The following is an 18,509-nucleotide window of genomic DNA, read 5'->3' on the forward strand; positions in this document are numbered from 1 at the left end:
AAACAGATAATAAATTTTCACATAGAAAAATTCCAGGATTTTTCATTAATTTTTCAATATTTTTCAATATTTGGTATAGACACCGGGGTACCGCTAGTGATTATATATATTAACTAAAAAACTACTGTTATGCCTGTTTTTGTATTAATTGCTGTTTTTGTATTAATTGTCTTGAGCAGTTAAATTTGGCGCAATGAATTTTGTGTTAGATCATTTTAGATCTAGGTGTGCGATATGTTCTTTAAAAGAAATACCGAAAAGAGACATGTAGGCAGAATTTCAGAATCAAACATTTTCGCGAGGCGCGGGATATATTACTTTCCCTTGGTAACGCTTCGCATTATCATAACCTTAAAACCCGTTTAGGAGCTTTTAAATTGTGGTAGCGAAAAACTTCTAAATATTTACCTATCTGTGCATTTTTGTCGACTTTAATGTGTATAATCAAAAATTATATTTACACTCAAATCAACAACATCCAATTGTGTGAATTAGTACTAATCCTTAAACAATTCTTGCAATTAACCGATTATATTTAAATTGTCGTTGGATATAAATATTGAAAAAAGATACTGTACTTATTTTAGCACTATTCGCTAATTACAACTTATACGTGTATCTTACAGCAAAGCGTATTTGGAATCAAACCATATCGCTACAATTGATGGATAGGCAACTGTACTATAACTACTACCCACCTGCAGCGTTAGTAAACGGGCCACCCACTTATTTTCCTTACCCGATTACCATTGGTGGCAACGGATTACTAGCATCGCATTTCTCGCATTTGACGGCTTCGATACGACCGCCATCGCCGGAGCCACCTGCTTTAAGTCGTACGCCACCCAGTCCATCAAAACCGGCATGTCCAGCTAGTACCATCCGCGAAACATTGTCACCTGCAGCAACTGCTTCGAGTTTGACACCATCCGCCACAGCCGCTGCGGCTACGTAACAGCATCAGCAGTCACAGCGCTATGGCCACACTGCTTATGCAACCGCTGCTGTTTCAGCCGCAGCTGCGGCAGCTGCTGTGCTTTTAGTGTAAGTATTATAAAGTAAATTACATAGCAATCTAATGCATAACATACATACATATGTACTAGAGATGTTTCGAATGTCATATTTTTTACATTTGCGAATGCATTTACAAAATTTTTCTAGCATGTCCAGCTTTTCAGAAAAAAAAAACTGTTGAAGAGTCGAAAAATGGTAAATTAAAAAAAAAAATTAAAATATAATTTAGACGTAATTTTTCCGAAGAAAAAACACGTATTAATGAAAATCCAAATCGACTGATGGATCCTACCTCATGTCGATGGATTGAGCAGGAAGGAGTCAAATTAAAAAAAAAAAACACCAGAAATGAACATGGCGAAAGATTTCACCAGAACATAACCACTATAGAAAAGTAGTATGATAGGAAACCAAACCTCCACATGCCTGCTGACTATTGCTGGACTTTGAAAAGCGATGATAACGCTATCCACAAAAAAAATGTTTGAGGAAAGATCTAGGAGACAAAAGATTGGATACTGATGAATCTGGGATACTGATTTTTTTAAAGTTAATTCATGAAATTACTTTGTTTTTAAAATTAATTCATAGATTAAGATTTTCGTATTTGTGGAAGTGCATGCTATTGAAGAACTGAGTTTTTTTAATTCTTCACTAATTTCTAATTAACTCATCGACATGAGATAGAATCCATCAGACGAATTGAATTTTCATTAATACGTTGATTTTTTCCTCGAAAAAACTACGTCCAAATTCTATTCAATTTTTTTATTTTTTTTTTTTTTTAATTTGCCATGTTTACCATTTTTCGGACTTCTACTTTTTTCTCAAATATACGTGCTAGAAAAATTTTGTAAATGCACTTCAAATTAGCATAAAAAAAAATCTATAAGATTAGGTTGGCCCCGTTTTTGAGACAAAATACGACCATATTTTGTTGAACCGTGTTATTAAAACATTGAACCAGTGCTTAACCTATAGTTACACTGTTTTAATCTAGTGGTCCAAATTGAAAAGAGGCATATTACATTTCAGAAAAAGTAATTTTACTGCCTTCTTTTCTGCGATTTCTTAGAAACTTGTATATAAGACTGACTGCACAGAACAATTGCTCACTTTCGACGAATGAATTACAAAAATTAACTAAAATATGTAACTATTAATACAACTACGTAAAATATGAATAGCACCGAAATATTTTAGAGGTCATCAGAAAAAGAGGTTAAAGTGCAAACGTTAACAAACAAGTAATTTTTAAGCAAAAAAAATGCCGACTTCAATTCTCATATAAAAATTTAAGCTTATCGTTAATTTCTTCACGATCCAATTATCGGATCTAATTAGTATGGGACCCCCCTGAGGTACCACCTTTCCGATGAAGAATTATCGAAATCGGTTAACGTGGTCCAAAGTAGGGCTGATGATACCCGGGTACCCGGTTACCCGGGTATTACCCGGGGCTTTTATTACCCGGGTAGTCGGGTATTACCCGATTTGCCCGGGTACCCGGGTAATATACATATGTTGGTGCCGGTTAAACGAAAAACACCCGGGTAATGCGACATAAAGCTTCTTGTATAATCTTTTTGGTGAGGATAAATATTTTTTCAGTGAGAAAATTTTTTTTTATAATTATTTTTTTATGTCTAGAGTGTACGCGACTATGTACACCTAACCGCTTTCCAGAGTAGACGGAGACAAGAAAAGTAAATTAAAACATTAGTTTCTGTACTTAAATTCAAACTTCTAATTTTTGTAAATGCATATACATACATGCATGTGTACATATGTATGTATGTATGTATATTTTAAAGAATATTAAATATTAATATTTTAAAACAGGGACTGAGAACGAAATGTATGATCGAAACTAAATGCCATTGTCGTAGTTTTGTTCCCAAGAACGCGTCAAAACCAAAACCAAAATGAGAACAAAACTGACGAGAACGTTCTCATTGGGAATTATATAAGAACTAAACCCTGTGGTAGGCCACTTCTGGTACAAAAAGTAAGGTAACAAAGCCTTATGCTATTCATTCACCTAAAGATTTTGTACTTTTATTGTATCAGCTTGTTCAAATTATAGTTTCTTTTCTCATAATATTTAAAGCTTTTAAAATCACAATTATTTAATGAAGTTTCCTTAATACGAGAAGTAGGTTGATGAACGTATTGTTGTGAAATAATTGTGGAAGAAATTTTAAAATTTTTTTCATTCCAACACAAAAATTGCCTCAACTGTCGGTCATCGTTTAGATTCGCAGGTGGGTGTGTCTCAATAATTTTATTTGTTACCGATCCGATATCTGTACGTGCATTACCAACTTCGTAAATATTAATATTTTAGACATGCCTAAAACAAGCTGGGTTTGGAAGTACGCTTGTGTGATGAATGACGGATTTGTCAAGTGCAATGTATGTGTTGTATATTATAATATTTCCCCATATGGTACGGAAGATTCTTATAGATTTTCCCTATGTACGTTCGTTTGCGTTATATGATCGTAAATGCGTTTAATTTTCACCTCTCCTCATTTTTTCGGGTGCCCGGGTACCCGGGTAATTACCATACTGCCCGGGTACCCGGTCTACCCGGGTCTACCCGGGTTATAAAATACCCGGGTACCCGGGCTACCCGGGTAATTCAATACCCGGGTAGGGCTTCACCCGCTACCCGGATACCCGGGTAGCTCATTACCCGGGTGAAATCATCAGCCCTAGTCCAAAGTTATGCGGTAAAACAAAAAAATAAATATTCCGACGAACTGATAACCTCCTCCTTTTAGTGAAGTCGGTTCAAAATGAGAACACATTTGAGGGCGCCCAGTTAGATCTACATATTTGTATTTTCTACAAAATGCAACAGCGTACAAGGGTTGTTTTGCCTGTAAAAAAACTGAGCGTTAAAATGGAGCAACCTTGAACATATGCGATTGTATGCTTAGTGGTCGTTAACTGCGCACTGTGCCCATGTACACATTCGCATTCGAAAAATATTCGTATCATTTGATGCGAATGCGAATGTGGAAGCGAATAAGTAAAATGATGCGAATCATTCGAATAACGAATGCGAACACAAATATTCGCCACATCACTGATATGTACATATCGCACACCATCTTCCAAAGAGGCACAACTCAAAATTTGGCATTTTTGAAATTCGCTAAAACTGTGCACAGAGCATTTATTTCTTCTTCTTCTTTATTGGCGCTGTAACCACCTAAGCGGTTTTGGCGCACGCCAGTCATTACTCTTCTGTGCTAACTGACGCCAATTGGAAATGCCAAGTGAAGCCAAGTCCTTCTCCACCTGGTCTTTCCAACGCAGAGGAGGCCTTCCCCTTCCTCTGTTACAAGCACCGCTGCTGGCGTTGAATATTTTCAGAGCAGGAGCGTTTCTGTCCTTTCGAACGACATGGCCAAGCCAGCGGAGCCGCTGAATTTTAACTCGCTGCACTATGTCTACATCGTTGTAAAGCTCATACAGATCATCGTTAAATCGTCTGCGGTGTTCGCCATCGCCAACGCGTAAAGGTCCGTAAAACTTTCGCAGAATCTTTCTCTCGAAAACTCCAAGAGCCGCTTCATCAGATGTTTTCATAGTCCATGCCTCCGCGCCATACACCAGCACAGGCATGATGAGTGACTTATAGAGTGTGATCTTTGTACGACGAGAGAGGACTTTACTTCTCAATTGTCTACTCAGTCCAAAGTAGCACTTGTTGGCAAGAGTGATTCTCCGTTGGAGTTCAAGGCTGACATTATTATTGGTGTTAATGCCAGTTCCCAAATAAACGAAGTCGTCTGCTTTTTCAAACTTGTAACTCTCAACAGTGACGTGGGTGCAAAGACGCGTATGCTGTGACTGTTTGTGTGATGGCAGGAGATACTTCGTTTTGTCCTCGTTCACCACCAGCCCATTCTATCCAATCCCGAGAAGGCAGAACAGACGTAGCCCTTGTTTTTACCGATAATATCGATGTCGTCGGCATATACCAGCAATTCTAGGCTCTTGTAAAGTATTGTGCCTGAGCGTTTCAGTTCTGCAGCTCTTATTATCTACTCCAACATCAGATTAAAGAAATCACACGAGAGGCAGTCACCTTGCCTTAAACCTCGTTTGGTATCAAACGGCTCGGAGGGGTCCTTCCCTATTCTGATGGAGCTCGCTGATATTGCTCAACATCATTTTACACAGACGTATTAGTTTCCCGGGATATCAAGTTCAGACACCGGGGCATAAAGACAACTTCTCTTTGTGCTTTTGAAAGCGGCTTTGAAATCAAATAGATGGTTTGTGCCGATCCCCTTGTCGCGGGTCTTTTCCAAGATTTGGCGTGTTGTGAATACCTGATCTATGTTGGATTTTCCAGGCCTACAGCCACACAGATAAGGTCCGATCAGTTCGTTGACAGTGGGCTTCAGTCTTCCGCACAATACACTCGATAAGACCTTACAACCTATGATTAGAAGGCTGATTCCGCGGTAGTTGGCGCGAATGGCGGGATCGCCTTTCTTGTGGATTGGCCAGAGCACACTCAAATCCCAGTCGTCGTGCATGCGTTCATCTGACTATATTCTGCATAAGAGTTGATGCATACACCTTATCAACTCCTCGCCACCGTACTTTAATAGCTCAGCTGGCAGACTATCAGCTCCAGCAGTTTTGTTGTTTTCAAGCGCGCTATCGCTATTCGTACCTCCACTAATTACAGCGCTGCTACCATTCAGTAGGGTGGAAAAGTTTTCCCTCCATAATTTCAGTACATTCTGGACATTGGTCACTAGGTCGCCATTGTTGTTATTACAGGAGTTCGCCCTGGTCTTGAAACCTTCCATAAGTCGCCTAACCCTCTGGTAAAATTTTCGGGAATTTTTCCTGTCGGCTAGCATTGCAAGCTCTTCGCACTTACGTATTTCGGCCTCTCTCTTCTTATTGCGGCAAATACGTCTCGCTTCCTTCCTCAGTTACCTGTAACGGTCGCGTTGCGCTCGATCACAGCGTGGCCCTATAGGCAGCGTCTTTAATCTCTGCGGCTCTTGACAGAGCAGGTGTGTGAGTCGAGTGGCGAATAAATTGGCCGTCTGTTGTGATTGCAGCTTTCCTGGCATCGTTGGACATTTTTTGCGGCACAGAGGCGGGTGCGTATCTTGGCTACAACAAGATAGTGGTTCGAATCGGTGTTTGGCGTGTACGTACGTCTAAAACATTGGAAGCATGCCTTCCGTCTATCACAACGTGGTCGATTTTGTTTCTCGTTTTTCTATCTGGAGACACCCATGTAGCTTGGTGCATGTTCTTATGCTGGAACCTAGTACTACATATTACGATGTTTCGGGCCCCGCCGAAGTCGATCAGCCTCAGTCCGTTATCGAACGTTTCGTCTTGAAGGCTGAATTTTCCCACAGTGGGGCCAAAGATCCTTTCCTTGCCCACCTCGGCTTTAAAATCGCCGAGCACGATTTTAAGATCTACCTTTTATTTCCTTCCAGAAAAAGCTGGAGCAAATTTTTGTTTTAATTAGCTAAAAAAAACCCTAAGGTAAAGTCTCCCTGCCTATATAATCATCACGTGCTAAGAAATAGTTTTTCGAATTTTCTCACAAACGTGTAGTTTTGAGTTGTGCTCCATTTGAAAACGGTGTGCGATATGTACATATCGCTCATTTACTTCAATATGAAAACGGTGTGCGATATGTGCATATTGCTCATTTACTTCAATACTAGTGAACCCGCATGGAGTTAAAACGCCTAAACTTGAATACCAAAAACTTAAAAAATATCCCCAATGTTAGTCACAATTAAAAGAGATCCGAGTGCCATATTTCATGAAATTCGTGCAGCCCTTTCTGAGTGAAGAGCAGTCTGGCATACTGCATGTTTTTATTTACATCGAGTTTTAAATCAACCTATAACGATGAAAAAACTTCTTAATTAAAAAAATAAAATTTTGTCATACATCTACAGGCTAAGGCCTCTAATTTGACTTCTCGTTTTTGAAATTCTTTTTCAAAAGTATTATCTTACTAAAATCACTTTCGTCTGACATTGCGATACAGATATATTTCAATAAACTGATGAACTAATTCGAATCTGATTGCTCGAACAAATGGCTGCCCTCCTCAATAAAGTTCAGATATAAATCCCTCTCATATCCATTTATACCTATATTATAATATTTCATCCAACTTACTGAATAACTTGAATGTAACTTTTTAAACACGTGGCAACTCTTTTCAAACATTCGAAATGTTAAACCTAAAGATTTCCTAATATTTTTTCTTTTTACTAAAGTATTTTTTTATTTCATATACTTTTTGAATTAGTTAATTGAGTTGGACCTTTCAAACAGGTGACAGCAGTCTTCAAGAGTATTTTCAAGCTTAATGATTGTTAACTCTCCTTCGCCGGACACTGCGATACATATTTTAATTAACTGATGATTTAAATTAATAAATTTTCAAACATGTGGCAGCCCCGCTAAATACAGTTCAGGAATAAAATTTTTTCAAACCCCCTTCTCTTGATACCCTTTTTTTGGGTAATTCATTTAACTTATGAAATAATTTGAATTTAACTTTTTATACCGGTGGCAACCCACTTCCAACACCTCAAAAATATTCTTAGCGTTCAAACAAAAGATTTCTTAACACTCCTTCGTTTAATATTTCGATATTTCGTATAACTTGTGTATAAGTAAACTAAATCCGACATTTCAAGCAGGTGGCAACCTTCTTCAAAAGGTTTTCAGACTACTACTTTCTGAAACCCCTTTCGTTTGGCACCCGTATGATGACACATATTTCTCTTAACTAATATGATTTTTTTAAACAGGTGGCAACCCTCCTATAGTTCAGCTAAAAAACAAAGCTTTTCAAAACCATTTCAATTGATACCCAGTTTGTAATAATTAATTTATTTTTTTAATGATTTGAATATAATTTTTTAAAAGGTGGCAACTCTTTTCAAAAAAGGAAAACCTTATTACACATTAGGGTTGGCAGAGTTTTTATGCGGGAAATCAGTACGTTAGACTTTTTCATGGTAAAAAAAATCAGTACTTTTCAGTCCACTTTTATTAAAAGCGAAATTATGAAAGCAAGTAACAGATAATACTTTAAAACGGCAGTGTACTTATTTTTAACAATATTTTGTTATATAATTGAAATATATTTAACCCTACAATGGTCACGTGGTCTACGATCGTAGACCACTTCTTTTAAAATGGTGCTCTCATTTAATTTTCTTTCTTAAGCTAGTTGCGCTTTTCAGTAGCTGTTGCTAACACGTGTGCTCACATAATCAGTGTGTTAGGTGTGCTGAGGGGGAGCGATTGGAATTTGTATCACGGCTAAAACATAACTGGTCTACATATGTAGACCACGTGACCAATGACGTTTTAGGTTTTGCTTCAACATTGTATTTTATATTCTTTACTTTGATAAGTAAAAGTAAGTAATATTCACTAACTTTTCGTACTCATGAAGTTAAAACAATACTGTTTAGACAAAACTATGTCAGAACTAAACACAAATAAAAGTGGAGACGCCAAAGAATTTTACAGTGCTTTTGAGACGGTTGGACGAACTACTAATTGGAAAAGAGCGCTGCTATGTTTTCTCCACCCACAGCTAATTATGTCGGCCATTTTCATATCTGCCCTCGAAGTAAGAATAAATATTTCATGTGTGAGTTGTGGGAGACTTACTGGCAAAACGCGCATGAGTAATGCCTGCACAGTTTGTGTAAGTGAGTAAAATTTTCCTAATTTCAGTAGCCTCTAATTAATTTATTTTTGGATGGAATTTTTCTTTTGGTTTTTTAGGTGAAATGTTTTAATGCTTTGTTACGATGAAAAGTAGTTTAATTTTTTTCAATATATAAATAAATTTATTCAATTAATTGTATGCCTGTTCTCAAAAACACTAAAAACTGGATGCAGTTTGTTTCTTTTGGTTCTTTTTTTGAAATTAAAAATAGTTTGTCTTAAAATCTAACCCATGCTATTTACAAACGTTCCAAAAATGTGTTTGTGCTATATTATCATTTATATTCTCGTAGTTATTTGTCCTATTTCAAAACAAAAATGGTCTACGATCGTAGACCACGTGACTATTGGTGTAACTATATACCACGTGACCATCGAAGGGTTAATAAAAAATAAAAATGTTATTCATTTTCACATGAGTGTAAACATCATTGTACACAAGAGCCAACAAATTATTTTATATTTATGACGTTTTTTAATAGTAATAATGAGATCATCTCCATTTTCAGTGTTTAAATAGTCTAAGAATTCTATACATTTAATTTAAAGTTACTTTTAGTTCAAAGTTAAGTTCAGTTTCAAAAATTTTAATTTGAAACCGGTTTCTCTCTTTGCGCAAGGAAGCAAACCGTATACTTAAGATCCTCTCATTTGCTTCGTTTGAGTGTGGTATTGAAAAAAAAAAACAAATTACATATTTTTCAAACTGTGAAAAAGTAAGGTCTTCCTCTATATTTTCTCATGGAAAGACTAAGAATTTTCTAAAAAGAGTATTTAACTCTAGGTCTTGTATGCAAAACTCTTTTACAATGTCAGTAAATTGATAAAAAAGAATTGTGAAGCTTAATTTACACGAGGCGATTTTTTATGCAATTCAACACTACTCAAGAAAAATCGCTCGTGTAAATTGTGATTCAAAAATCGCTTGCCTCAAAGTAGACAGAAAGTCAACTTTTGCAGGCGATTATCGCCTCCCAAAAAATCGCCTCATCTAAAGGCAGCTTAAGTTATAGGCAAAAGCCATTCGAATATTCAAATTTGCTGTTATTAAACTGAAAGATATTTTCGAGATAACTACATAACAACGCCCGACAAAAAAGTCTGCCTTCTTTTTAGATAATTTAAGCTCCATTACGTTATCGCAACTGGTACGTAACGACCCAGCGATATGCCCATAAAACTATTGATATTTTTGTTGTATTACTTTTCACAGTGCAGTTTAAGCAACGTTATATAAAAACCTTAAGAAAATCATAAAGTATTTTGTTCGAATTGAAAATTCAGTACATATCAGTACAAATTTTGGAAAATCAGGACATTAGCGTACTGATTGAAGAAATTAATAAAATCAGTACAAGAGTTGAAAAATCAGTACTGTGCTGATAAAATCAGTACGTCTGGCAACCGTATTGCAAATCAGCAGTACAAGGCTTTTAGTTTGACACCTCATTCTGGAGTGCAAATTTGATGGCATTGATTATTAAAAAATTTTAATTTAATTTTTCAACAGGTGGCAACTCTTTTCGAAAAATTAGAACCAGTTTGCACATCTACAAACCAAGCCCTTTAAAAATCGGGCGAACGGTACAGATCTTTTATTCGGAACAAAAAATCCCTTCGCGTATTATCTATATACTAGTGAACCCGCATGGCGTTAAGACGCCAAAATTGAATTTAACTTTTTAAACAGATTGCAACACTATTCAAAAACCTTAATAAGTATTGCAAATGTTTCAAGTAAATTCTTCCAGCCCTTTCTGAAGGAAGAGAGGTCTCACATGGCGTAGGTTTTTCATTTCCTTAAAACTCAAACCACCCTGTACCACTAAAAAAAAGTCGCAACCTCAAAAAATAAAACCTTAATACACATTTAGAATGACGGTGCTGATCTGATGACCTTCACATAAAATATCTGATGACCATGGCAAAAAAAATATTTATTTATAAAAATTTACTCGAACCAATTTTTTCGGTATACTATGGGTTTATTCGAAAGAACAAATATTCCGATTACTTATGGAACACGATTTCATCATGGCAACCCTAACAAAAAATATTTTCTTCTGCCACTCATATTTTAATACTTCATTCGAATTGTGTATAAACTAAATAAATTAGGCTTTTCAAACAGGTGGCAACTGGGAAGTATTTTCAAACTGAAATCTTTTTAAACCTCTTCCGTCTGATACTTTGATACATAATTCAATTAACTGATAAATTAAATTGAATTATTATTGAATAAACCCTTCTCAAACCCAAAAACGATTGAATCACCTCTTTTAGTAATTTGTTAAACTTAATAATTCACTTGAATTTAAAATTTTCAACAGCGGGCAACTCTCTTCACATCCTCAAATAAAACTTTAATGTTTAAAGTGAAAATTTCTTAGCACTCTTTCGTTTAACAACTATATTTTAATACTGCATACAACTTGTTTTCAACTAAATTCGACTATTAAAGCAGGTGGCAACATTTTCAAATTACCTTCTTTTTAAACCCCATTTTTAAATTACCAAATTAATTTTCCTTTTTAAAATTGAATTTGATTTTTTAAAGAGGTGGCAACACTCTGACAGGTGAGTTAAGAAACAAAGCTTTTAAACCCATTTTGACTTATGCCTATTTTGTAACAAATGATTTAGTTTTTCAAATAATTTGAATAACTTTTTTTAAAGGTGGCAACTCTTTTCAAAAAGTAAAACCTCATTGCACATCTAAAACCATGCCTTTTAATTTGACACCTCATTTTTGAAAACCGAGCGAAGGATGGGGATATGATGGTATCGATTTATAAATAATTTCAACTTATATTTTTAAAAGATGGCAACTCTTTTCGGAAAAGTGAAAATGGACGCTTCAGACCTGTTGACCTGGACAAAAAATCCCTTTGGGTATTATATATATAGACATAGTTAAACCGACTTTTTAAACAGGTGGCGGCCCTCTTCAAAAGTAATTTTCCGCTAAGATATTCTTAAATATTCTTCGTCTAACGTTGTGATACATATTTTAATTAACTTATGAATTAATGTTATGAAAGATTTTTCAAACCCCATTCGATTGATATCCATATTTTAATAATCCCTTTAACTTATTTAACAATTTGAATTAAATTTTTTAACAGGTGGCAACCCTCTTCCAACACCTCAAAAATATTTTTTGTCTTCAAGCTTAAGTCTTCTTAACACTCTTTCGTTTGATATCATTATTTTAACATTTCAATTAACATTTCATATAACTTGTGAATAAGTTAACTAAATTCGACATTGCCAGCAGGTGGCAACCCTCTTCAAAATATTTTCAAACGACTACCTTCTGAAACATATTCTCCTAACTAATTTCCTTAATTTAAATTGAATTTAATTTTTTTAAAAGGTGGCAACCGTCCTAAATTTAAGTAAAGAAACAAAGATTTTCAAAACCATTTCCACTGATACCTATTTTGTAATAATTGATATTTTTTAGATAATTTGAATGAAATTTTTTAAAAGGTGGAAACTCTTTTCAAAAAGGTAAAATCTCACTCTCACATGTCTGCAGTCCAAGCCTTTTAATTTTACCCCTCATTTTGGAAAATCACGAACGGTGCGGTTATGATGGCATTGCTTATAAAATAATTTATATTCAATTGTTCTACAGGACGCAACTCTGTTCTAAAAAATAAAACCAATTTGCACATCTACAGGACATCTCATTTTTGAAAATCGAACGAACGGTGCAGATCTTTTATGCGGAACAAAAAATCCATTCGCGTATTATCTATACTAGAGTGCCAGTTGCTGTCGAAATTCGACAGTTTTTCTAGTTTTAGAAACCTTGGAGAGGTTTTCTAACTTAACACGTAGCAAAACTTATACGGTACATATTAACTAACCGGAAAATCCTCTGCTAAAACGTAACTAAATTTTTTTTATCTGAGAAGGTCTTTGGAGGACTTCGGCAGGACTTGGAATTGACCCGATACATTCAAGTTTATCGATAAATTTCAATGACTTGATACATTTCGATAGTTCGATGAATTTCAAGAACACTAAAATTCGATAACTCGACCAATTTCGATAACTGTGAAATTCGATGGCTCGATAAATTTAGATAACTCAAAAACTCCACATTTTTCTAGAACTATCTAAACATTTTGATAACTCGTTACACTCTGTTAAGACGATTAAATTCGATAAGCAGTGATAAATCGATAAGCTTATATAACCTTGAAATTTCGATAAATCGATATATTTTGAAAATTCCAAAAATAGATAGATAGATAGATCAATAATTATCGATAACTTTGTAAGTTGAAAGAACTCCATGCATTACGACACCTCGATAAATTTCTTTAAGTCTATAAATAGTGATAATTCTATAAATATCGATAACTTGATACATTTCTTTAACTTGACAAATTTCGTTTATCCCACACGTTTTTAAAGCTCGATAACTATGCGTAAATTTGGACAACTAGTTGCTGTGTCTATAAATTTCGACAACTCAATAGACATTGATCAGTTTGAATAATTCGATATGTTGCGATAACTTAATAAGCATGGATAAATTTCGATAATTATATACTTCGATGATTCGATAAATTTCAGTAACCTTTATGGCTGATTTTATTTCGATTCCTATCGGAAAATTCCAACTCTGTTAACCTAATTCTTATGTATTTCTCATTGTCTCCATTTCGCCTTTATCTCCATATCCGTCTTTATCTTCACTTTCGCCTTCATCGTTATCACTTGTTTCTTAATCTTCATATTTATCTTTATTTCAAAGTTTATTTTCAAATACGAAGTAAAGAAAAATGCGAGGTAGCTGAAATTGAACAGGTTTGCAAAAACAACCATGCACAAATATGGAAAAACTTGTAAGCGGCGATTTTCAACCAATTTCGAAACTATAAAAACTCTCCTCATCTACAGAAAATTACCTTTCCAACGGTGTTTTTGGGTTTGATATCCGTAAATTTACCTTGGTCTTCATCTTTGTTTTTATCTTTCACATCTTTGCTTATATCCTTTTCTTTTTCTCTTCACGTAGATGAGATGAGGTGCGATGACGTGATAAGATGTGACGTGATTTTATGTAAAGTGATAGGATGTCATGTCATGTGTTGTCATATCCTCTCATGTCATGTCATATGATTTGATATGGTCATATTATATTATGCCACGTCATATAATGCCATGTCATGTCATACGATGTCATAGTCATGTGATGTCATGCCAAATAATGTGATGTCATATCATATAATTCATCTCACCTGATATCGTGTGATGTGATATCATATTATGTGATGTAATATCATGTGACGCCTCTTCATATCATGTGATAAAATGTGATGTGATATCATGTAATGTGATCACATTCCATGTTCCGATTAGTATATCGATAACCCTGTTGATAGCTGTGTCGATAAAAATACCGATAACAATATCCATAAACATATAGAAAAATACAACGATTGTGAAATCGATTAAATCATCGATAAATATAACAATCATCAGTATCGATTATTGTACAATATAAATGACTAAATCGATAACAAAATATATTATCTAATCGATTATTATAACGATAACAATATACATTACTGTATCGATAACAATATCGATTATTTAATCAATAACAGTATCGATAACAATATCGATTATTTTATCGATAGCAATATCGATTATTATATCGATAAAAATATCGAGTTTTATATCGATAACAATATCGATCTTCATCCTCATCCTTTTCTCCATATTTATCTTTATTTTTGCATATTCCTCTTCACCTTTACCTTAAAGTGTTTAAATTTACTTTGATCTTCGTTTTTGCCTCTACCTCTAGGAATCTTTGTTTTTGTTTTTATTCTCAAACCGCTAAATCGCTGAGAACCATTTCCATGTGCATTATTCCCCTTGAATTTGACAATTTACTCCCAACCAACCAACTGCCGCTAAAGAAGTTTCACTTCATAAATTCAAGAAATGTTCTTACCCTTTCAGTTACCCTAATTCTTATGTATCTGTCATTGTCTCCATTTTCGTCTTTATCTTCACTTTTGGCTTCTTTTTTTTTGACTTCAGCGTTATCATTTATTTCTTCATCGTCATATTTATCTTTACTTCAAAGCTTAATTTCAACAACAGGCGAAACATGTCAAATTGAACATGTTGCAGCAACATCTATACACAATTCGAAAATGTTTAAACGACAGTTTTGGCCGTAATTTTCAACCAATTGTAAAACCATGAAAGCTCTGCTCATCTACGGAAAAATGCCTTTCCAACGGTGTTCTTGGTTCGGTAGAATCGCCAAACGAACGGAGACAAAATTTATGTTAGCGTATTAATATATAGATATAAATACGCCACAAGAAAATTTTGCAATCCCTTTTTTTGAAAGCACCGTTCGCTCGATATCAATGAAACATATACCGATTTAAAGGATATAGCTTCCTCTAATCCAGAAATGTTAATCCCAATACATAGAGGGCGTGGCATCTGACATATAGACTAAAATGTGAAAACCACTATATCTCTAAAACGAATTATGCTGGGGAACTGAAACTTAGCACAGATGCATAGATAGTAAATACCCTACTTACGGTGAAAAATGGTAGGTACTGGAAAAGTGGGCGTGGCACCTTCCATACAAACTGAAATTCTCATATCGCTTATCTCTGGAACCGCTTACGCTAACGTCCTGAAATTGGACGCAGCTATTTATGCTGCCAATAACGTACGAATGGCAAAAAGTGGTAGGTATTGGAAAAGGAGGCATGGCACCTCCCATACAAACCGAAATTCTCATATCGCTTATCTCTGGAACCGCTTATGCTGACGTCCTGAAATTTGACACAGGAACATATGTGCATATGCAGATTTTGGAAAAGGGGCCGTGGCACCGACCATACAAACTGAAATTCTCATATCGTTTATCTCTGGAACCGCCTATGCTGAGTCCTGAAATTTGACACAGCAACATGTGTTGTCAATACCGCACTTACGGCGAAGAATGGTAGATTTTGGAAAGGAGGGCGTGGCACCGCCCATTTTAACTGAAATTCTCTTATTGGTCATCTCTGTAACCGCCTATGCTAACGTCCTGAAATTTGACACAGCAACATATGTTGATGAACATCTCATCTATACATACAAATATATATGCATATTATTTATAAATGAAAATCGAGGTTCCTTTTTCGGTCTATTTTCAAAAGCTACTGAGGAGGAGACTTGGTAGAATTAGCATTAATCAATCCAGTATTAACGTTCATAACTCGATTTTAAGTTAAGTGTTAATTTCGACAACTGGGCGATACTAGTATAGATAAATACGCCACAAGAAATTGTTGCAATCCCCTTTTTGAAGGCACCATTCGCTCAATTTGAATGGACCATACACCAATTTAAAGGATGTGACTTCCTCTAATCCAGAAATATTAATACCGATACATAGGGGCCGTGGCATCTGACATATAGACTAAAATGTGAAAACCACTATATCTCTAAAACCAGTTGTGCTGGGGAACTGAAACTTGGCACAAATGCATAGATTGTAAATACCCTACTTACGGTGAAAAATGGTTGATACTGAAATTTGACACAGCAACATATATTGTCAATACCGTACTTACAATGAAGAGTGGTAGATTTTGGGAAGGGGGGCGTGGCACCGCACATACAAACTGAAATTCGTATATCGCTTATCTCTGGAACCGCTTATGCTAACGTCCTGAAATTTTAACAGGAACATATGTTGTCGATACCATACATACGGCGAAAAGTGGTAGATTTTGGAAAAGGGGGCGGGGTACCGCCTATACAAACTTAAATTCTCATATTCGAATTTTATACACCTACATTTTTACACCATTTTCTCCCAGATATTAAAATCGCATTGAATGATTGTTATTTTGTGCAAAAGTTTTTAGAAGAAGCAGTGTGTTTGTCTTCCGATAGGTGGCGCGGGGGTTGAGAGCTATCCTAAAAAATCATATTTACGATCAGATTTGTTTCACTTTTAGAACACATATTAGTAACATTAAATTTGGTATAACTGGGTAGCCCAATCGTGTGATGAAAAAATCTCTGGCCCAGTCTTGATAAAAACCCGCGTGAAACCGCCGTTAGAGAAGTAACTATTATCTTTTGTTGTAAACCTTCAAGATACTTTCTCAACCGTTAACGATTCTGCTAAAAAAGGAAAAGTTTATGTAAATGTGGGCAACTGAGTTTTTAACCTCCAAGAGGCTCACAGACAAATGTAATCGAAAAACTTGTTTACAGTCTGAATTGGTATATGTTTGACATATTAGTCAGTGATGAACATCTCATCTATACATACAAATACATAAATATATATACATACAAATACATAGATATCTATATTTTATATATATATATTTTTTTTCGGTCTAATCCCAAAAGCAACTGAAGAAATTTGGAGGAGACCTGGTAGAATTAGCATTAATCAATCCGGTATTAACGCTCATAATTCGGTTTTAAGTTTTCCTGTAGATTCGCTATAAAGTATGCTGGTGGACTTCGAAATAGTAATTCGCACAAAGGAGTTAGTATTGGTGACAGGTAAAATTCAAAAGTGTATGAAAAATGATGTCGAATTTCGAGAACTGGGCGATACTAGTATATATAGATAGGCATTATCCAAACAAATCAAATATTGAGCTACATAAGAAATTACCTTTGCATCTTATTCGATGTTGTATAAAAATTTCATATGTAGTTGTATCGATTGCCAGTATCTCCCTAGAACAATATACAGAAGGCTCATTCCACAGTGACGGGTGTGACATTTCAACTCACATTTTAAGGGTTAATTCCTAAACTGTAATACAAAATTCTTTAAAACGAGTATTTTGTAATAGGTTTCCGAGATATACACAATGCCTGGAATAAAAATTCCAAAAACAATTTAATCCGAACGAGTTATCTTAATTTTAGTCACTGTGACGGGTGTGACGAGTGCGCAAACCAAATTAACTACTCCTTACTTGCATCAGAGTTTTTCTGCTAATTATGTCTTTTGCTTATGGTTTTAAATAGTCCGTTGTATAGTTAAATAAACATTCTCAACATTTACGCCAAAGTTGCTTGCCGCTATTGGACATTATAGATTATATGTTCCAAATTCAACTGTGACGGGTGTGACTTAACTTTGTGACGAGTGTGACAAGTTGAGCATGAATACATAAATACACATTATTAGACAACTAAGCTAACTTTATTTCTCAAAAAATCGGATTTTACGAACACATACAAGATTCTGCCACCTAAAGACGGGGTAATCCTTGATCGGACTCTTCCTCCCCATTGTATGTCTTAGTAATTGTAAAGTACCTTATTTTTAAATAGTATGAGGCTATTACCTGTCAAACCGAGGCCGTTACCTGAAAAAACAGTTTCAGATACTTTTTTTGCCCTGACAAGCAAAGTAATGATATCTTTTTATCCGTGACAGAAGTTTTCCCATCGCTCGAGCAACATATCTTTATGATTAGCTTTATCATCGCTGCTCACAAACAGATATATGACACATTTCAGATTAGCTGATAAGTAACGGTAGCAGCCCCTGGCCGAATTTAAACAATGCAAAAAAGGTAATACACTACGAAAATCAGTCTTGTAAATTTTGAAAAAAATTAACCTTTCATATGGGTTTGTAAATGGTACAACCTAAAGTAAAAAAATCTCTGATTTTGGGATAAGTTTCAGAATTT

General features: G+C 35.2%; 1 protein-coding gene across 1 annotated transcript in view; it reads left to right on the forward strand.

Annotated features, from left to right (window-relative positions):
• Positions 1-18,509, forward strand: part of LOC118747251 (protein doublesex) — a 1,135,543-nt gene that overhangs the window by 899,812 nt on the left and 217,222 nt on the right. Inside the window, exon 4 of the mRNA XM_036481241.1 lies at positions 627-1,044. Within this exon, the coding sequence (XP_036337134.1) occupies positions 627-955 (329 nt within the window). The 3' untranslated portion in view covers positions 956-1,044. The remainder of the gene's footprint in view (positions 1-626; positions 1,045-18,509) is intronic.

The sequence above is a fragment of the Rhagoletis pomonella genome, unplaced genomic scaffold, assembly GCF_013731165.1.
Source record: "Rhagoletis pomonella isolate Grant_MI unplaced genomic scaffold, Rhpom_1.0 Rhpom_scaffold_00001, whole genome shotgun sequence".
NCBI classification, from domain to species: domain Eukaryota; kingdom Metazoa; phylum Arthropoda; class Insecta; order Diptera; family Tephritidae; genus Rhagoletis; species Rhagoletis pomonella.